This window comes from Mesoplodon mirus (assembly GCF_964341445.2).
Source record: "Mesoplodon mirus genome assembly, chromosome: 10".
Taxonomy (NCBI): domain Eukaryota; kingdom Metazoa; phylum Chordata; class Mammalia; order Artiodactyla; family Ziphiidae; genus Mesoplodon; species Mesoplodon mirus.
Window position 1 is genome coordinate 20,306,617 of NC_138986.1, and position 15,626 is coordinate 20,322,242.

Below are 15,626 nucleotides of genomic sequence, written 5' to 3' on the forward strand. Positions count from 1 at the left end.
ACAGACTGATTTTACTTTAAGTATTTGACTTCAAACCTCAAATGTCCAAGTGCTGGCAAATGAACTACATTCCCTAATAAATGTGCCTCCAGAGACCAAAACAACAATTTACTACAGCCATTTCTTTCTGCAAACCTAAGTATGTTTCCCGGCCTGCCTAAGTATCATTTAACTGGATCTCACACTTCATTGTAAAAACTAAAAACCATCAGACTAGAATTCCTTCATCTTCCCACCACTAAATCAATAAACTTCCCTCCATCTGCCAGATTGTCTTTTTCCCCTTTTTAAAATGAGGAGTGATCCCCTCTCCTATCAAAGGTTCTTCCCAAAGACTTCGAAACAACTCTTGTGCAGTTAATCCACTAGTCTCAATAAGACTGGTCTCAGAATGTAAATGTTGAAGGGTCTGCCATCCTTAATCTCTCTCTCTCTCTCTCCCCACCCCCCGACAACAACACACCCCCTATCTTGCATCTATATTTCCTGCTAGCTAGCACCCCTTTTCTCGTCTTTACAGACAAAATTCTCAAATGAAGAGTCCACATCCTCATGTCTCATTCAGGACTCAACCCACTTCTATCTGATTTCTAACCTCACTCCTCCACCCAAACTGGTCCTGTCAAAATTATCAGTAAACTCCATGTTGTCAAGTGGAATGCCTGCTTTTCTGTCTTCAGCTCGCTAGACCTCTCCTCACAAGTGGGGGGAAATAAGGAAGAGACAATAAACTTCACAAGTAAGTTACACAGTATAGTGGAAGCTGAGAGGTGCTGTGTAAAAAATAGAATCTCCAGAATGAAGTTCACACAGGCGAAATGTAGGCTCTTTGAACACCCTCTTTACATATACTTATACAAGTTATATATAGGAATCAAGCAGGGCTCTCAAGTAATCAAATTTGCATTCAGGTGACTAAAGCATAAAGACTGAAAACACATTCTGGCAACCTGATGTGATGTCATTTATCTGAGTAATATCTTTTTAAAGACCTAAGAGGTAACATTTTGGAATTTTTAATCCCCTCAACCTTGGTTTCATCATGCATGAATATATGAAGAATATGGAATACTCCTATCAGTAATATTGATTCTTTCTCTGTGTGTGTGCTTGTGTGTTTGTGTGTGCTTGTGTGTGTGACTAGGGTTGAGGGGCCTCTGGGGAGGGGACGGGGTAGCACATGAGGATGCTGTGTGAGGGTAAACGCATATGTTCCTCAGGTTATATGTAACATCTTGAACCCTCACAAACACTTTCTACCATTCTCTAGTCTTTTAAAGGCAGAAAATCCAAGGTTATACTTTTGGAAACATAAGAATAAATCTAAGGGAAAACTTAAAGTTTGAATGTCAACATTTCAAGAAAAAAAAAAAAACCTTCTGTTCAAGATCCAAATAAGATAGATGATCCCACTTGACAACGGATATCATAAAAGCACAACATCTTCCTTAAGAAAATGCCATTAGTTTGCCATCAAAATGAAGACACAAATCAGGAAGACTAAATTGTGAACAATGGATAATTCCAAATCTGATGGATTCAATTATAAAATTGCTGTTAAAAAGAAACAATAAGCCCAAAATGGAGTCAATTGTGCTACACCCCATGGAGACTTAATACCTAACCTCACTGCAGTTTCAGCCTCTCCCAGGAGTGGAATAAACCAGTCAGGAATGTCCTGGTCAGCACTAGTGAGGGAATCTATATAAGAAGACTATTGCATTCCCTTTCCCACAAAAGAAGATGACCTGGCCTGAACCAGTCTTTTCTTTTATTTTGCTAATAACCTTCTTGTTATCAGCCTCAGCCCCCCAGTTTCTACAAAAGCCTTCCATTTTGTACAATTCCTTGAAGCTCCTTTTTTCTCTTTACTAGATGGGCTTCTGTCCAATTCATAGATCGTTGAATAAAGCCAATGAGATCTTTAAGTTTTCTCAGTTGAATTTTGCTTTTTAACAATGTACTTAAAATTATTTCACATGTAGGATACAAAATAGAAATTGTATCTATTTCAAAGATACAATCATGTAAAGGGCTATAAAGAAACACAGGCTACAGCACACCCCAAAATACAAGTGTCAATACCCCAGGCATGAATGATAGAACAAGACAAGGTTTGTTTGAGTCTGTTTTTAAGTAGTAGGATTAACGACCAAAGTGGATATGCCTGCGTGTGAGAGGAGATTCAGGTGACACTTGTTTTGAAGGCAATGGAAGACTGTCTGGAAGAATAAACACTTAATAAATGCTGGGGAGCCTCTCCTCTGGTAATATCTCTACATGGACCCAGAACTCAGAGGGAGTCCCAATCTCACCCAACTCTACCCTCCTGTCTCTTTAAACCCTCAAACTTGGGAGAATCAGACCATCAACCAACACTGCTGCAGGCCGTCTGTTGTTGCACTGGGGAGCCCTGTACACTCCTGCCTGGGGGTGTTAACCCCAGGATTATGTTCCCACCAGAGTTCAGTTTATCATTGTATCCTTAAAGTTTGTTTTCAAAGCTGAATTTATATCATTTAGGTTTTTTTAAATTTAACTACTTTATCTATTTCACTTTTTTTTTTTTTTTTGCGGTATGTGGGCCTCTCACTGTTGTGGCCTCTCCCGTTGTGGAGCACAGGCTCCAGATGCGCAGGCTCAGCGGCCATGGCTCACGGGCCCAGCCGCTCCACAGCACGTGGGATCTTCCCAGACCGGGGCACGAACCCGTGTCCCCTGCATCGGCAGGCGGACTCTCAACCACTGCACCACCAGGGAAGCCCCACATATATTTTTAAATGAGAAATTAATTCTAATTTTTTCTATAGAGTTGTATTGAATCTTCTACTGTGTCATTTCAGCTAATAATCAGTACAGAAAAAATATTCTATTTATTTCACAATTTTCACATTATTACTTCTGTACTGTTGCTAATTGTAATGACTATTTAAAAATTTAATCAGTACAAATTCAAGTACAGATATCTTTTATTTCTCCTTCCCTTAATGACCCCTCAGTGATCTTCCCTGTACCGTATGGTAGACCTTTATCAATTGCATCCCTGACTCTAAAAATCACACTGTGTAGTAAGCCTGATGCTGCTGTTATAATTCAATGTAACTGAGTAATCTAGAAGATTCCAAGCCAAAATTCCACTTCATAGTTATAATAACTCCGGCACCAGCAACGTATGGATGAATGGCAGGAAAGATGGTATCTTCTTAAGTCCTGAACTAGTCAATGTATTTCTAAGACAGTGTCAACTTCACCTAAATTACCTCAACAAACTAGGACACTGGTAAATACTCTAGTAGTTGCCCATTTGGGGCTGCTGCGCAGCAGGCGGTCTCCTGCTTAGTTTTCTAGTTAGCCAAGGTATGCTCCTCGTTTGTCTGAAGCTGCCTCCACCTCCAGAAGGTTGAGTGATCCCAAGGCGCTTACATTCATAAAGCAATTTTATTCTTACCTCCTCATCAGCAGAGTTGGCCCAGTGAGTTTTAAACATTTATTTTCAAGAAAAATAAAGTCACAGACCATTTCTTGGAAAAAGAGACTCTCCAGTCCATTCTCTTATATTTCTATTTCATTTATTTATTTATCACTAAAACCAAAAACACAAGCCCCATTTCTGGAAAGAGACTCAAAGTGTGTCCCAAGATGTCTCCACTTAAAATTCTGGAACTGAAAAGATGCCCTCTCCCATCATGATTAAGGAAGATGAGAGTGATGAAGGCTGCTATAGGAAGCCTTTCAGAAAGAACTATCTTCCATTATTAGGAATATCTTTGTTATGGATTTATTTTGTTTTGGGATGAGTTTCCTTAACATTTAAAGATAAAATGCTTTATGTTAATTTCTCTTTTGGTGTTGTTATACCTATACATTTGTTAGCTCTGATTTTCCAGTGAGGCTGGATATTTGAATTTCCCATTACTGCCCCTCCTCTCTGCTCTTATTTAGGGAAGAAATATTTCACCTACATCATCTAAGCAGGGTTCGCAATTCCTCTAAAGAAATAAGCATTAATTCTCTCCTTTAGACTGTGCATACATGAGACAAGTATATGCAGTTTATGCAAATAAACTGCATGACTGCTATAAAGAACAACTACTTGCTCTCCAAGATTTCATTTATAACTATAAACTACATTTTTTTTCTAGCAACTGATGGATTAGGGCAATAGAGGGTACCCTTGGGTGGCAAGACAGGGGTCTAAAACAGTACTGCAGGATTACCCATTATGAACACAAGGACAGAAAAGGAAATATAAAAGAGATGTGATAAATTGAGGGAAATCTTGATTTAGACTTATTCATAAGGGGGAGTTAGAACAAGGTAGAGACTGCAAGGTAGCGGTATTTGTAGATACAGATTAGTTTATTCTGGTTAATACATTGTAATATTGAGGGATGTCAGTTGTAGAGAATGTGATAGGTATTATCTATATAATCAGAGATGACTAAAGTGTTCATGTTAAAGCTGGGTGTGTGTGACTGCATTATAAAGAATTAAGCTTTGTACTTCAGATTCTAGTGGGAAAAACAAAGCTATAGAACTGGTGAGCTGTGAGCTTGAGCAGAATCATCATTTGTACCAAGACAAAGTCATGCGCTTGGGGTTTAGAGAAGACACTGTAGAGGGAGAGAGGAAAACCATATTTCCTAATTATCCTTTACTAAATTCTATGAAGCAGGATGGCTTACTAACAGGCTGAATAAGGCAGAGAATCACCTATGCTAAAAGTCCCTATTAGGGGACCTATAAGAAAGCTTTGTTGGCCAGGAGCCTCTCAGATGGAAATCTCCCCAGTGCCAGAAAACTCCAGACCTTGTGAACGAGCAAAGGTAGAGGAGGACCAGAGAGTTTGCTCTCCCACCCCAGAACTCCTGTCATGATCCCACTGGCAGGACTGTGGAGAATGACATTTGCTATCGATAGAAAAGAACCTTTGTCCATCATCAGACCACAGTGTGAACCTTCCTTAATCATATATTTGGCCTACAGTAATTGGCTTATCATGAATCCTACAGAAAAGGCAGTGTGCAGCACTGGAGAAAGCATGGTCTTGCTCTTAGACAGCTCTGCACTTAAGTGTTGGCACATAGCAGGTACACAGTAAATGGTAACCAGTCTATAGTGTGAAAGAAAGGATGTCTGCTCATACTTTCTCCACCTGACTGCACTTTCCTAAATATAATCCTTTACCCCACCCCAATTTTCCATGGGACTAAAAATTTCTGTCCTCTACCTCCTCTAACACAGAGAACAGGAGGCAGTAGGTGCATGGTGGTCAAGGGTTCAGGCACTGGAGTCAGTCCCTGGGTTTGAATGCCAGCTCTTAGATTTCCTGGCTGTGTAATCTCAAGCAAGCTGTATGTGTTCTTATTACCTAAGCCTTGCCTATAAATGGGGGTAATGATAGTACCTATACTTCACTGGGCTACTGTGAGAATTAAAAGAGAAAAGCCCTGCACAGGATTAGCACAGTGGCTGGCAAATGAATATTCAAAACATATAATTTATTACAATGACCATTATTATCACCCACTATGACTATTTATTATTTTTTTATTATTATTATTTTTGGATCAAAAAGAGAAGCAATGAGATTTCTATGACTAATATGACATATTAAGAAAATTCAACCCAACTTCCCTGGTGGCACAGTGGTTAAGAATCCGCCTGCCAATGCAGGGGACACAGGTTCCAGCCCTGGTCTGGGAAGATCCCACATGCCACGGAGCAACTAAGCCCATGAGCCACAGCTACTGAGCCTGTGCTCTAGAGCCCGCGTGCCACAACCACTGAGCCTGTGCTCTAGAGCCACAACTACTGCAGCCCATGCGCCTAGAGCCCGTGCTCCACAACAAGAGAAGCCACCGCAATGAGAAACCCACGCACCCCAACAAAGAGTAGCCCCCGCTCGTCGCAACTAGAGAAAGCACGCACACAGCAATGAAGACCCACGCAGCCAAAAAATAAATGAAATTAAAAAAAGAAAAGAAAAGAAAAGAAAATTCAACCCAAGGCTTTTATTCATCATTCCCTTTACACCTGAAATTCCCTGGATGTTAAGTTTTAGTTGAGGAAATGCACAACCTGTAGAAAGCACAACACATGACCAAAAATTTACAGAGAAAGAGACCGTGCTTTTACAGTAGATTTTTGTACATTGTGAAGGCAGCAAGAGCCATTTCAAATTTTCTTAAATTGATGGAACAATGAGCTGTCATTGGACTATACTAGAAAAGAAAAATAATTAGATCAGCTTCGGAAAGTCTACCTTAGATGCAGCAAATATCATTTAAAGATATGAGTTTCAACTTAAGATATTAACATAGAGGGATTTACACTACATAGACTCTTATGGTTCAGATCTATATTGTATCATTTTCTAGAAACAAATGAGTCATGGAGCCATGGCAGTACACCTCAAAATATTAATAATGAATTACCTAGAGAGAAAGAAGTACACTGGGGAGCCATCCAAGTATGTTTTAACTATCCTATAAAATTAAAATACAAAATAAAAACGATTTGTCCTTGCCATTCTCTGCCATATTTCTTGCTATATTCTGGCATTAGAGTATATAAAACTATATACTTAAATATTGAAAATATCTAATATTTCTATCTGAAGATTATTTTTTTGTTGGCCAAATTAATACATCCTAATATGCTCCAGGAAACTCTAGTTGCATGACAATCATGCGAAATTTGTTTCTAACATTTTTCTTCTACTTACTTGTGCAGCCATGCAAAGGGAAGTGTATACTAAAAGACTTTTCATTCATCATTTACTTGCTTATTAATTTATTTGGGAATTAAATTTTGTTTTCATAATGATTTTTCATCTGGAAATACTGGCCTGTATAATCTTATCTCTAGTGACTGATGTTCCTTCTTTATGAGGAAATAAACTGTTAGGTTACACAACAGAGCAAATAATGAAAGAATCTGGTTAAAATAAGTTTTCTAAAAATAAGAGATTCACTCTATATACAGGGGCAGATTTCTAAATATTTGACAATCCTAAGGCATTTAACACTAAAATTTTAAAATATTTAAGAAAATCCAATCTTTCACTAATGATGTTGAAAATATTTCAGGATGCTACAATCCTATAGGTCACATTAAAAATATTGGTCATCAATGTATTATATATATTTTGAAATGCTGATTATAGTGCTCTAGCCAATAAGATGCCAGATAACCCAGCTTTCACTCTACCTGTCTGCCCCATAAGAACCTTGTAGACTGAGCAAGGATACAATTCTGCTAGATCCTCTCAAAATTATAAAAACACTGAATTAGTGAAATTCTAACTTAGACAATGTAATTCTCAGTCATGTATAACTGACCTGGACATTAGAAATTCCTTTTAATAGTAATGTTGAAATGACAGATGGATTTTTTTTTTTCTTTTTTTTTGTGGTATGCGGGGCTCTCACTGTTGTGGCCTCTCCCGTTGCGGAGCACAGGCTCCGGACGCGCAGGCTCAGTGGCCATGGCTCATGGGCCTAGCCGCTCCGCGGCATGTGGGACCTTCCCAGACCGGGGCACGAACCCATGTCCCCTGCATCGGCAGGCGGACTCTCAACCACTGCGCCACCAGGGAAGCCCCAACAGATGGATTTTTTAAAGTGCCAAATCAAATAGATAACCACTGCATAAACATAATCAAGCAACAGATTTAAAATTTGTTTTTCTTTTTTTTTGGCCGTACCACACAGCTTGTGGGATTTTTGTTCCCCAACCAGGGATCAAACCCGCGCCCTCCACAGTGATGGCAAGGAGTCCTAAGCACTGGACCGCCAGGGAATTCCCGAATTTAGTATTTTCTTTACCTAGTAAGAGCAAAAATATGCCTCTTGGATCCAATTTACATTTTTTAAAAATCAGATGATAAAGAAGTCTGGGTCAATTCAGTAAATTAATTAATTTGCATGGACTTCTAGATTTTGTATAATACATATATCAGTTTTCTATTGCTGCTGTAACAAATTACCACAAAATAAATGTCTCCCTGAGCTAAAAACAAGGTTTGCAGGGCTGTGTTTCTTTCTGGAGGTTCCAAGAGCACATCCCTTTTCCTTGCTTTTTCCAGCGTCTAGAGGCTGTCTGCATTCCCTGGCTCATATCCCAGTCTGCAACTTCATATAACCTAATCTATCCACATCCAAGGGTCAGGATGTGGACATCTTTGTATGGCCAGATTCTGCCTATTGCAGCACATCAGATTTATACTAAAACCTGTAATATTCAAGTCAATATTCACCCAGCAAATTGAAACTCTCCAATACTATAACTATTATTATTATGTAGAATATAAATTAAAATGTTTTAAATTTGGATCAGAGGATCGCATCTTTTCTTAATAAAGACGTCAATTTGCTGAGCCTCTGACTTCTTTCCCTTCATGCCTGCGCGAGTTTGATACTAATCAACTGCTTTGCTACCTTATACCTAAATTTATCACAACTCAGTACATGGTAGATTATACACTGATAAAAGTATTAAATTCTCTTAAAACAATGTAACATATATTGCTTATTATATTTATTATGTATTATGGCAAAATTATTATTTTTTTAATCTAAGGATACATTTCAGACCACAATAAAACCTTCATAGGAAAATACTATTTCTAAACATTTTGATTTCACACACAAAGAGGGATACTGGAAGAGCAGATTATTAGTGTTGGCATGGATTTTGGAGATACCACATGCCATTTTAGGAAGGATATATAGGAAACTTGGCCCCGAGATCTTCACTTGACTCGTGCGAGGTCACAGGACTAATCTGAAATAGCACTGACTCCTGGTAACAGCGAACATTCTTCTCATAACTAGGCCACCGTTCAACTTATACATAAAATAGATCCAGCTACAACTCTTATTACCTTTATCACATTGTAAATCAATAATTTACATCTCAAGGGATTTCACAAGATGAATTTTATCATTCTGCCAATGACAACACACAGACTAAGCCAAGGATCAAATCCTATGCAGACCTTATGTAAATTATACAAAATTTATAAAATGTTACATAATAAGGAGAAACTTACTATGTAAAAAAGAAGAAACTGTCAAGTTGACAACAAAAATGTTGGATAATAAAACTAATGTTGTAGATAATTTTCATAAGTCTAAAAGAACTTGAAAATATTGAACTTTTTAATGGTAAAATATTTTGTTTTTGGTGGATTAAAATGAGAAGTGTCCAAGTACTTTTTAAATGCATTTTCTGGGAGACACAAAAATGGCTTAGAATCAATACAGTTTGATAAACATCATTATGTCAAGAATATTTAGGAATTTTGTCATTTTCCCCAAATATTTTAATACCTGCTTTATAAAAATATCAGCTAAATATACCTATAGCCTCATCTAATGAATTACAAATATCACTCTGAGTTTTAAACTAATTTCTTTCAAATATTAAATATATATTCTTTATATCTTTATAAACATAGATATATAATTTCCTTAATATAATAGGACTGAAATCTATTTTTTAAAGTTACTTCATAACTTTGATACTTAACAACTGTTGATAACTTAAAGCCTCTTAAGTTATCAACATAACTTTATTTTCTTGGTATTGTAAAGGAGAATTAAAATCAACTTACTTGATGTAATAGGGCACTTTATTTTGTGAAATGGATCTTTGCCATGGCAGCTGGACTGAAGCTGAAGAAACAAAGGGAGGTTATTGGAAACACTGCTAACCCAAAAGCCTTATGCCTTAATTCAAAACAACTGAACACGTTTTGCAGCAAATTCAATGAGAACTGCTGGATTCCTATAATTATGAAATCTGCTAGGCCAAACAAAGAGTGGCTTTAAAGATTCATTTGAAGCAAGGAAAGAAACAATACAGTCTCAATTTCTAATGCCAACTCTAATTGAATCTGTTGATACAAATATTTTTAAATATCAAGTTTTATTGTTTACAACAACCAAAAATTAAAATTTAGTGCTATCTGGAAATTGCACTCTGTATATACTTTGATTAAGCTAAAACCAAAATTAATTTTACCTGGTATACCCAGATTGTAAACTAGATTTCCTAAGACCGAATTTTCCAGATCATTAATAACACTCTTCACTTCACTTCATAGTCACAGGAATAACTATTTAGGACAAATGGCATTTAAAGAAACTCAATTATATGAATTTTAAAAAGGGAAAATTAAAATAAACATAGGCAAAGCGTTGTAAAGAACCAAGGCAATTATCTAGATAGAAGAATTCCAAATACTTATTTTCACCTGAAATGCACAGAAAATATAGTTCCCTACTTTTACACTAGACATCACTATGACTGAGATTTTATGTTTTGTTTTATTGAGGTACTAACTTTTTACAAATCCATTTACTCCTTTTTTATAGAAATATTCTTTTCCTACATTAAACCAATTATTTTAAGACTTATTAAGAAGAATTGTACAAATGTATCTAGAACTATTAAGGAATTTTGGTAAATGAACTAATAAACAAGCAAATTGAAATAAAACTTTGCAAATATCACTAGATTCTCATATAACCAGTTGTCACCAATTTTTCTTTCCTGAATATGGTATCATAATACCGTCTTACTAATGTGTAGCATTCTAAACTTTGTAAAGCATTTTCAGATACATCTATTGATAAGGAAGTCAACTATGAGGAACTAAATATTAGAGGTGTAATTACTTGCCCAATAAATAAATGGCTGAGCCAAGACGTGATTTCAGGATTTCTGACCACTAGTTCAGCAATATTTCTATTCAACAATTCTTCCTCTCTTTATAAAGTATGAGCGTTCCCTTCTCCAACTATGTCCGTGAAAGTATAAAAGGCGGATCAAAATGTGGAACTAGGTATATTAAATTTCTCATTAGAGCCAACCTCGTTTCAGCACTGGCACCAGGCTAATAGGTCAGTTTTTATTTTGTGCCTAACTAAACAGCCTCCTTTTATAACCATGGCTAATATCCAAGAAATATAATAAAGCCAAAGATTCTGAGCAGCAATGGATAACAATTATTAAATTTATTAATTGGGATTTTGTTTACACGTCTCCATTCATTTTAATAATTGTTTTGATTTGAATAACTTTGACCTCCTTGGACTGCCAGTGCTAGGCAATGAAAGGCAATGTGCTTGAGTTTCACAATTTTTACAAGTTTCATTTCCTAATGAACAAGAGTTTGATTCAGTTTTATCAATACTAATACATATGCCTTAGAACTATAGAATCTCAATTATTTGTTAAATTTCTCTTTAATTTGGTCTTAGCATATCGCTTTACATTCTATAAAATTAAGTGTGAGCAATCTGGAGTTAATTCATACCTAATGAGTATTCTGCAAGCCCATTTATTTCATCAACATTGATAGTATCCAAATGGAAATGCATCCTGGCACCCAGGTAGACAGTACATTCCAGGAAGGACTAAACATCACTCAAAGATAGGCTACCTAAGAGCTCAGGGGTGTGAAACAGGTGTGTGTGTGTGTGTGTGTGTGTGTGTGTGAGCGGGGGGGTGGAGTAAGGGAGGGTGAAGGGGAGAGAGGGAGAGAGAGAGAGACAGAGACAGAGAGACAGAGGAAGAAACACTAGCGAGAGCTACTTTGAGCACTAGAGAGGCACAGGACAGAAAAGTCAGGAAATGACTGATTAGGATTCTTGAAATTGTGAGAGTAAGAAAAGCCTGACCTTGAATTGAGGTAAAGCAGATTACCAACCATGACAAAGATTAAGAGAAAATATAAATGTAAGCAATTTAGTTAGAAGACACGATATTATTACTTCAGTTTTCTCTATGGCTATAGATACAAAGGTACCATAATTGGGAAAATAAGCTTTGCATTAAGTTTCAACCTTCACTTAAATTGAATTAAACCAAGTGCTTGCTTACATATGTTTGCCAGAGAAAAGGAAAGGAAAGGAATTAACAGTTAGTGAAAGCATTTGTGCGAAGAACTGTGTTAGGTGCTTTGTGTAACTTGATCTGTTTTCTTATTTAAACCTCGAGGAAATCAGAGGAAATAAGTATTATTATAGTAATTTTAAGATAAAGAAATTCACTTTCAGGGATTCACAGGCCTGGTAAAAGGCAGAATTAATATTTTAATCTCAATCTGAGTGACTCTGAATTCTACATTCTTTAGTTTCCTTAGCAGTGAGTGATAAACAAAGTAGGAGCTCAAATTACTTATTTAAGATCTCATGAACAGTCCATAAAATGAAACATTTCAGTTGGAGACTACTGCCTAAAAATCTACATATGTGGGTTTGGCTAAATCTGCAATATTTAACCAGAAGAAAAGCCAAGTATGATTGCAGTGAGCCTAATAAACCAAAATCTTCTCAAAGATTTGTGGGAAGTAATTTTTTTTTTTTTTTTTTTTACTTTTTAAAGCTCCAGGTGCATTTTAAACAAATATGCACTTTTTAAGGAGGAAAATTAATTTAAAATTTTAAAATATAAAAATGATTTCTTTATTGTGAAAAAGTTCATAATCTTTGCATATGGCATAGCAATGATATGATACTATATAAGTTATTATAACAGATGGTCCAGTGAAAAACCCTAGCTAAGACGAATTAATTTTTGCTTCACTTCAAAGACTTACAATGACCAGATTATAGAAACAATAACCAATAAGCAATCTTGTCATTGATGTGGATATCTTCTTTTATATATTCATCTGATAAATATATTTATAGCAAAGAATATAGCTTCTTGAGTGAGAGTGAAATAATATGCTCATTCATTCAATTAATGAGATCAGTCAAATTTATTGGTACTTACTAGAGAGAAAATGCTGGGAGGATGGTCCAAAATCCCTATGGGCTTCCTGAAGCTGTTTAAGGCGATCATCCACAGAAACCTGCACATACACAAACAAGAAATAATTTTATTTCAAAACAATAACCTTAATAATATCATTGATTTAAGTATTATAATAAATGATGCTACTGCCCAAGATATGATTGCTGGTACAGACTCCTTTGTATCTGGAATCAAAATATTGGTAAGAAAATAGACTCCTTCTGACATCAAGTAACAGTAAATAATGCCAGGTACTCTTCCAAGTAGTTTAAATGAATTAATTCTTTTAACCCTCACAAAAATCATATTGGTATTACTCATTATTATCATTGTTTTATAGATGAAGATATTGAGATAGAAAGAGGTGTCCAAGGACATAAAGTTAGTATGTGGCAATGCTAGTATTCATACCCAGCCCATCTGTTGCCAGAATCTATGCCTTAGTCAAGGCATAGATTGTTATTAGTCAAGGCAAGTTAAGTTATTCTACACTTAACTCAAAAGCAGTAACATTCTAAAGTATCTAAAGTCAGGATGTGGTCATGGGGTCAGTGGCTACTCATCTCTCTTTTGTAAGGAAGGTGGTAAAAAAGGGTTAAGGGGAGCAAATGAAAAAGAAGTCTAAAATATTCCATGGGAAAAACCAGACAGATGAATAGATAGATGATAATGATGATGATGATGAAGATAGACAGACAGATAGATAAATAGATAGATAGATAAATAGATAGAGATGGAAAGTGAAAGGACATATGAATATGGAATGTCTTATTTTCCTCCAAATTCATGTCCATCATCTTGATTTGGAAGTATTCAAGTAGATACCAGCTGAATAATATACTCTATATATTTTTTAACCACATTCTTAGCTCTCTATATTTTGAAAAGGCAGAGTTGGTACCCTGAGAAACTAATTGCAAATCAATAACAATTGCACACAGCCTTACTGACATTTCCGTTTCCTTTTCCTGGTCTTTGTCTGGTAATGCTAGTCAGGTGTTTTGCTTAGATTGCCAATCTTATTTTCAGCTGCCTTTAAATGGAACGTGTGTCTGGCTCACTGGGCACCTCTAGTTTCTCCTGGTTAGCTATTTAAATTACATTAGCAGGTACTTTGTTTGTTATGGCCAAAAAGCATTCAAACACCACACTTTTACATTCCAGAGGAGAACACAAGATGCTGCTCTTGAAATTTAACACTGTTGTCTGCCAGCATAAATTGGGCTCCTCTTGTTCAATCAGCAGCTAACATCTGAGCTCGAGTGGTTACCAAGCTCAGAGATCAGGATGAAGGAATACACATCCTTTTTCACACATAACGTATTCCCTGACTTCCAATCTTTGCAGATAGTAATAACAGAAGCAGAGTGGGAAGGGAATCAAGATGGACCACAGGAATACGTACATGAAGATAATGGATTAGAGAAAGGGAGCAGAAGAAATAAGGAGTACAAATCAAATGCTTTTCTGTTCTACTCACTAGAAAAGCATGTATGAGTTTAACAGATCCTGCTTTACTAATCCCAGATTCTTAATATTCTTTTCAAAGACAGAAAAGACTGTCTAATACTATACACTCATTTATTACCTCTTCAATTTCATGAAGAAAATATATAAACCATTGGGTGGTTCAACATTTGAATTAATTCAGGACCTATCAGGCTATAAAATATTATACCTTTAAAATAAAATGATTTTATGTGCTACCTCAAAATTACATATTTATCTTGTTATATATCACATCATTTTAGGTACAAAATATAGAGAAAGAATAGTAAGAATTATTTTTTCAATCTTCCACTTAAACTATCCCACTACTTTTCAGGGGGAAAAAATAATTATTATGACTCCTAGAAACTGGTCACTAAATGTGACAAAGCTCCACAAAGACTGAGCCAAAAACTACTGACTGGCACATGTGGTGACTTGCAAATGCTGATACTTAGTAACACTCAGGAGAACTCTTCTTGGTTTGGCTTTTTAAAATCTGAGATGCACAAGTTAGGCCTAGTCATTAGAACAACTGCATTAGAGCAACTAAGATCTAAGGGCTAAAGGTAAACACCCCTACAGTAAAGTATGCTAGCTGGAAAAAATGAGCAAGATACCTAAATAGCAGGCAGAGGAAGAAGAAGGATGGGGACTTTCTTAACTTTTCAAAAGAAAAAATAAAAAATACATGATTAAAGTAAGAAAAATGACTCCTTTATGAGCCATTATGGAAAAAATGTTTCTGTGACCTACTATAGGTTTCAATTTCTGTGATTTATTTGACCTTTTGCAATTTTCTAAAAATATCATATGAAGAGAACATCATAAAATTACATTAAAATCTATATTCATAAATAAATGAGGGCTTTGGGTTCAAGATACTGAAAGACAACTGATGTCATCACAGGCTAGAAATCCATTATCGAATGCAACCCATAAAGAAAGAGAAAAGGATCACAGGTGGTAGAACAGAGAGGTAGGGCTTAAAGTCCAAAGTGTAAGCCTGCATTATGAAGAGGAATCAGCTGACACCTGCAAAAGTTTCCATCGCATATTAAGGTCATCCAACTGGCGAGACATCTTTAGAGATGGGTGCAGGTCAAGTGGAGACAACTGACTGGATAAATCATTCACTGTTTTAACTTTTAAGTTGATTGGTGCAATTTCTTCTCTAAATGCCTGGAAGCAAAGGACAAGAATAATGTCATCAGAAAAGAATATAACAAAAGCTAGTATTCCATATTTCCTTAAAAAAAAAAAAAAAAACAAGACCAGCTAAGGCCATCAACTATAGCTGCCCACTCAGTAACAGCTGACTCAACTCA

General features: G+C 36.1%; 1 protein-coding gene across 9 annotated transcripts in view; it reads right to left on the reverse strand.

Annotated features, from left to right (window-relative positions):
- Positions 1 to 15,626, reverse strand: part of UTRN (utrophin) — a 527,828-nt gene that overhangs the window by 82,606 nt on the left and 429,596 nt on the right. For all 9 annotated transcript variants that reach the window (XM_082634331.1, XM_082634332.1, XM_082634328.1 and 6 more), the window contains 3 exons: positions 15,334 to 15,480; positions 12,790 to 12,868; positions 9,620 to 9,680 (listed from right to left, as the gene is read on the reverse strand). In XM_082634331.1, coding sequence (XP_082490457.1) covers positions 9,620 to 9,680; positions 12,790 to 12,868; positions 15,334 to 15,480 — 287 coding nt within the window. The remainder of the gene's footprint in view (positions 1 to 9,619; positions 9,681 to 12,789; positions 12,869 to 15,333; positions 15,481 to 15,626) is intronic.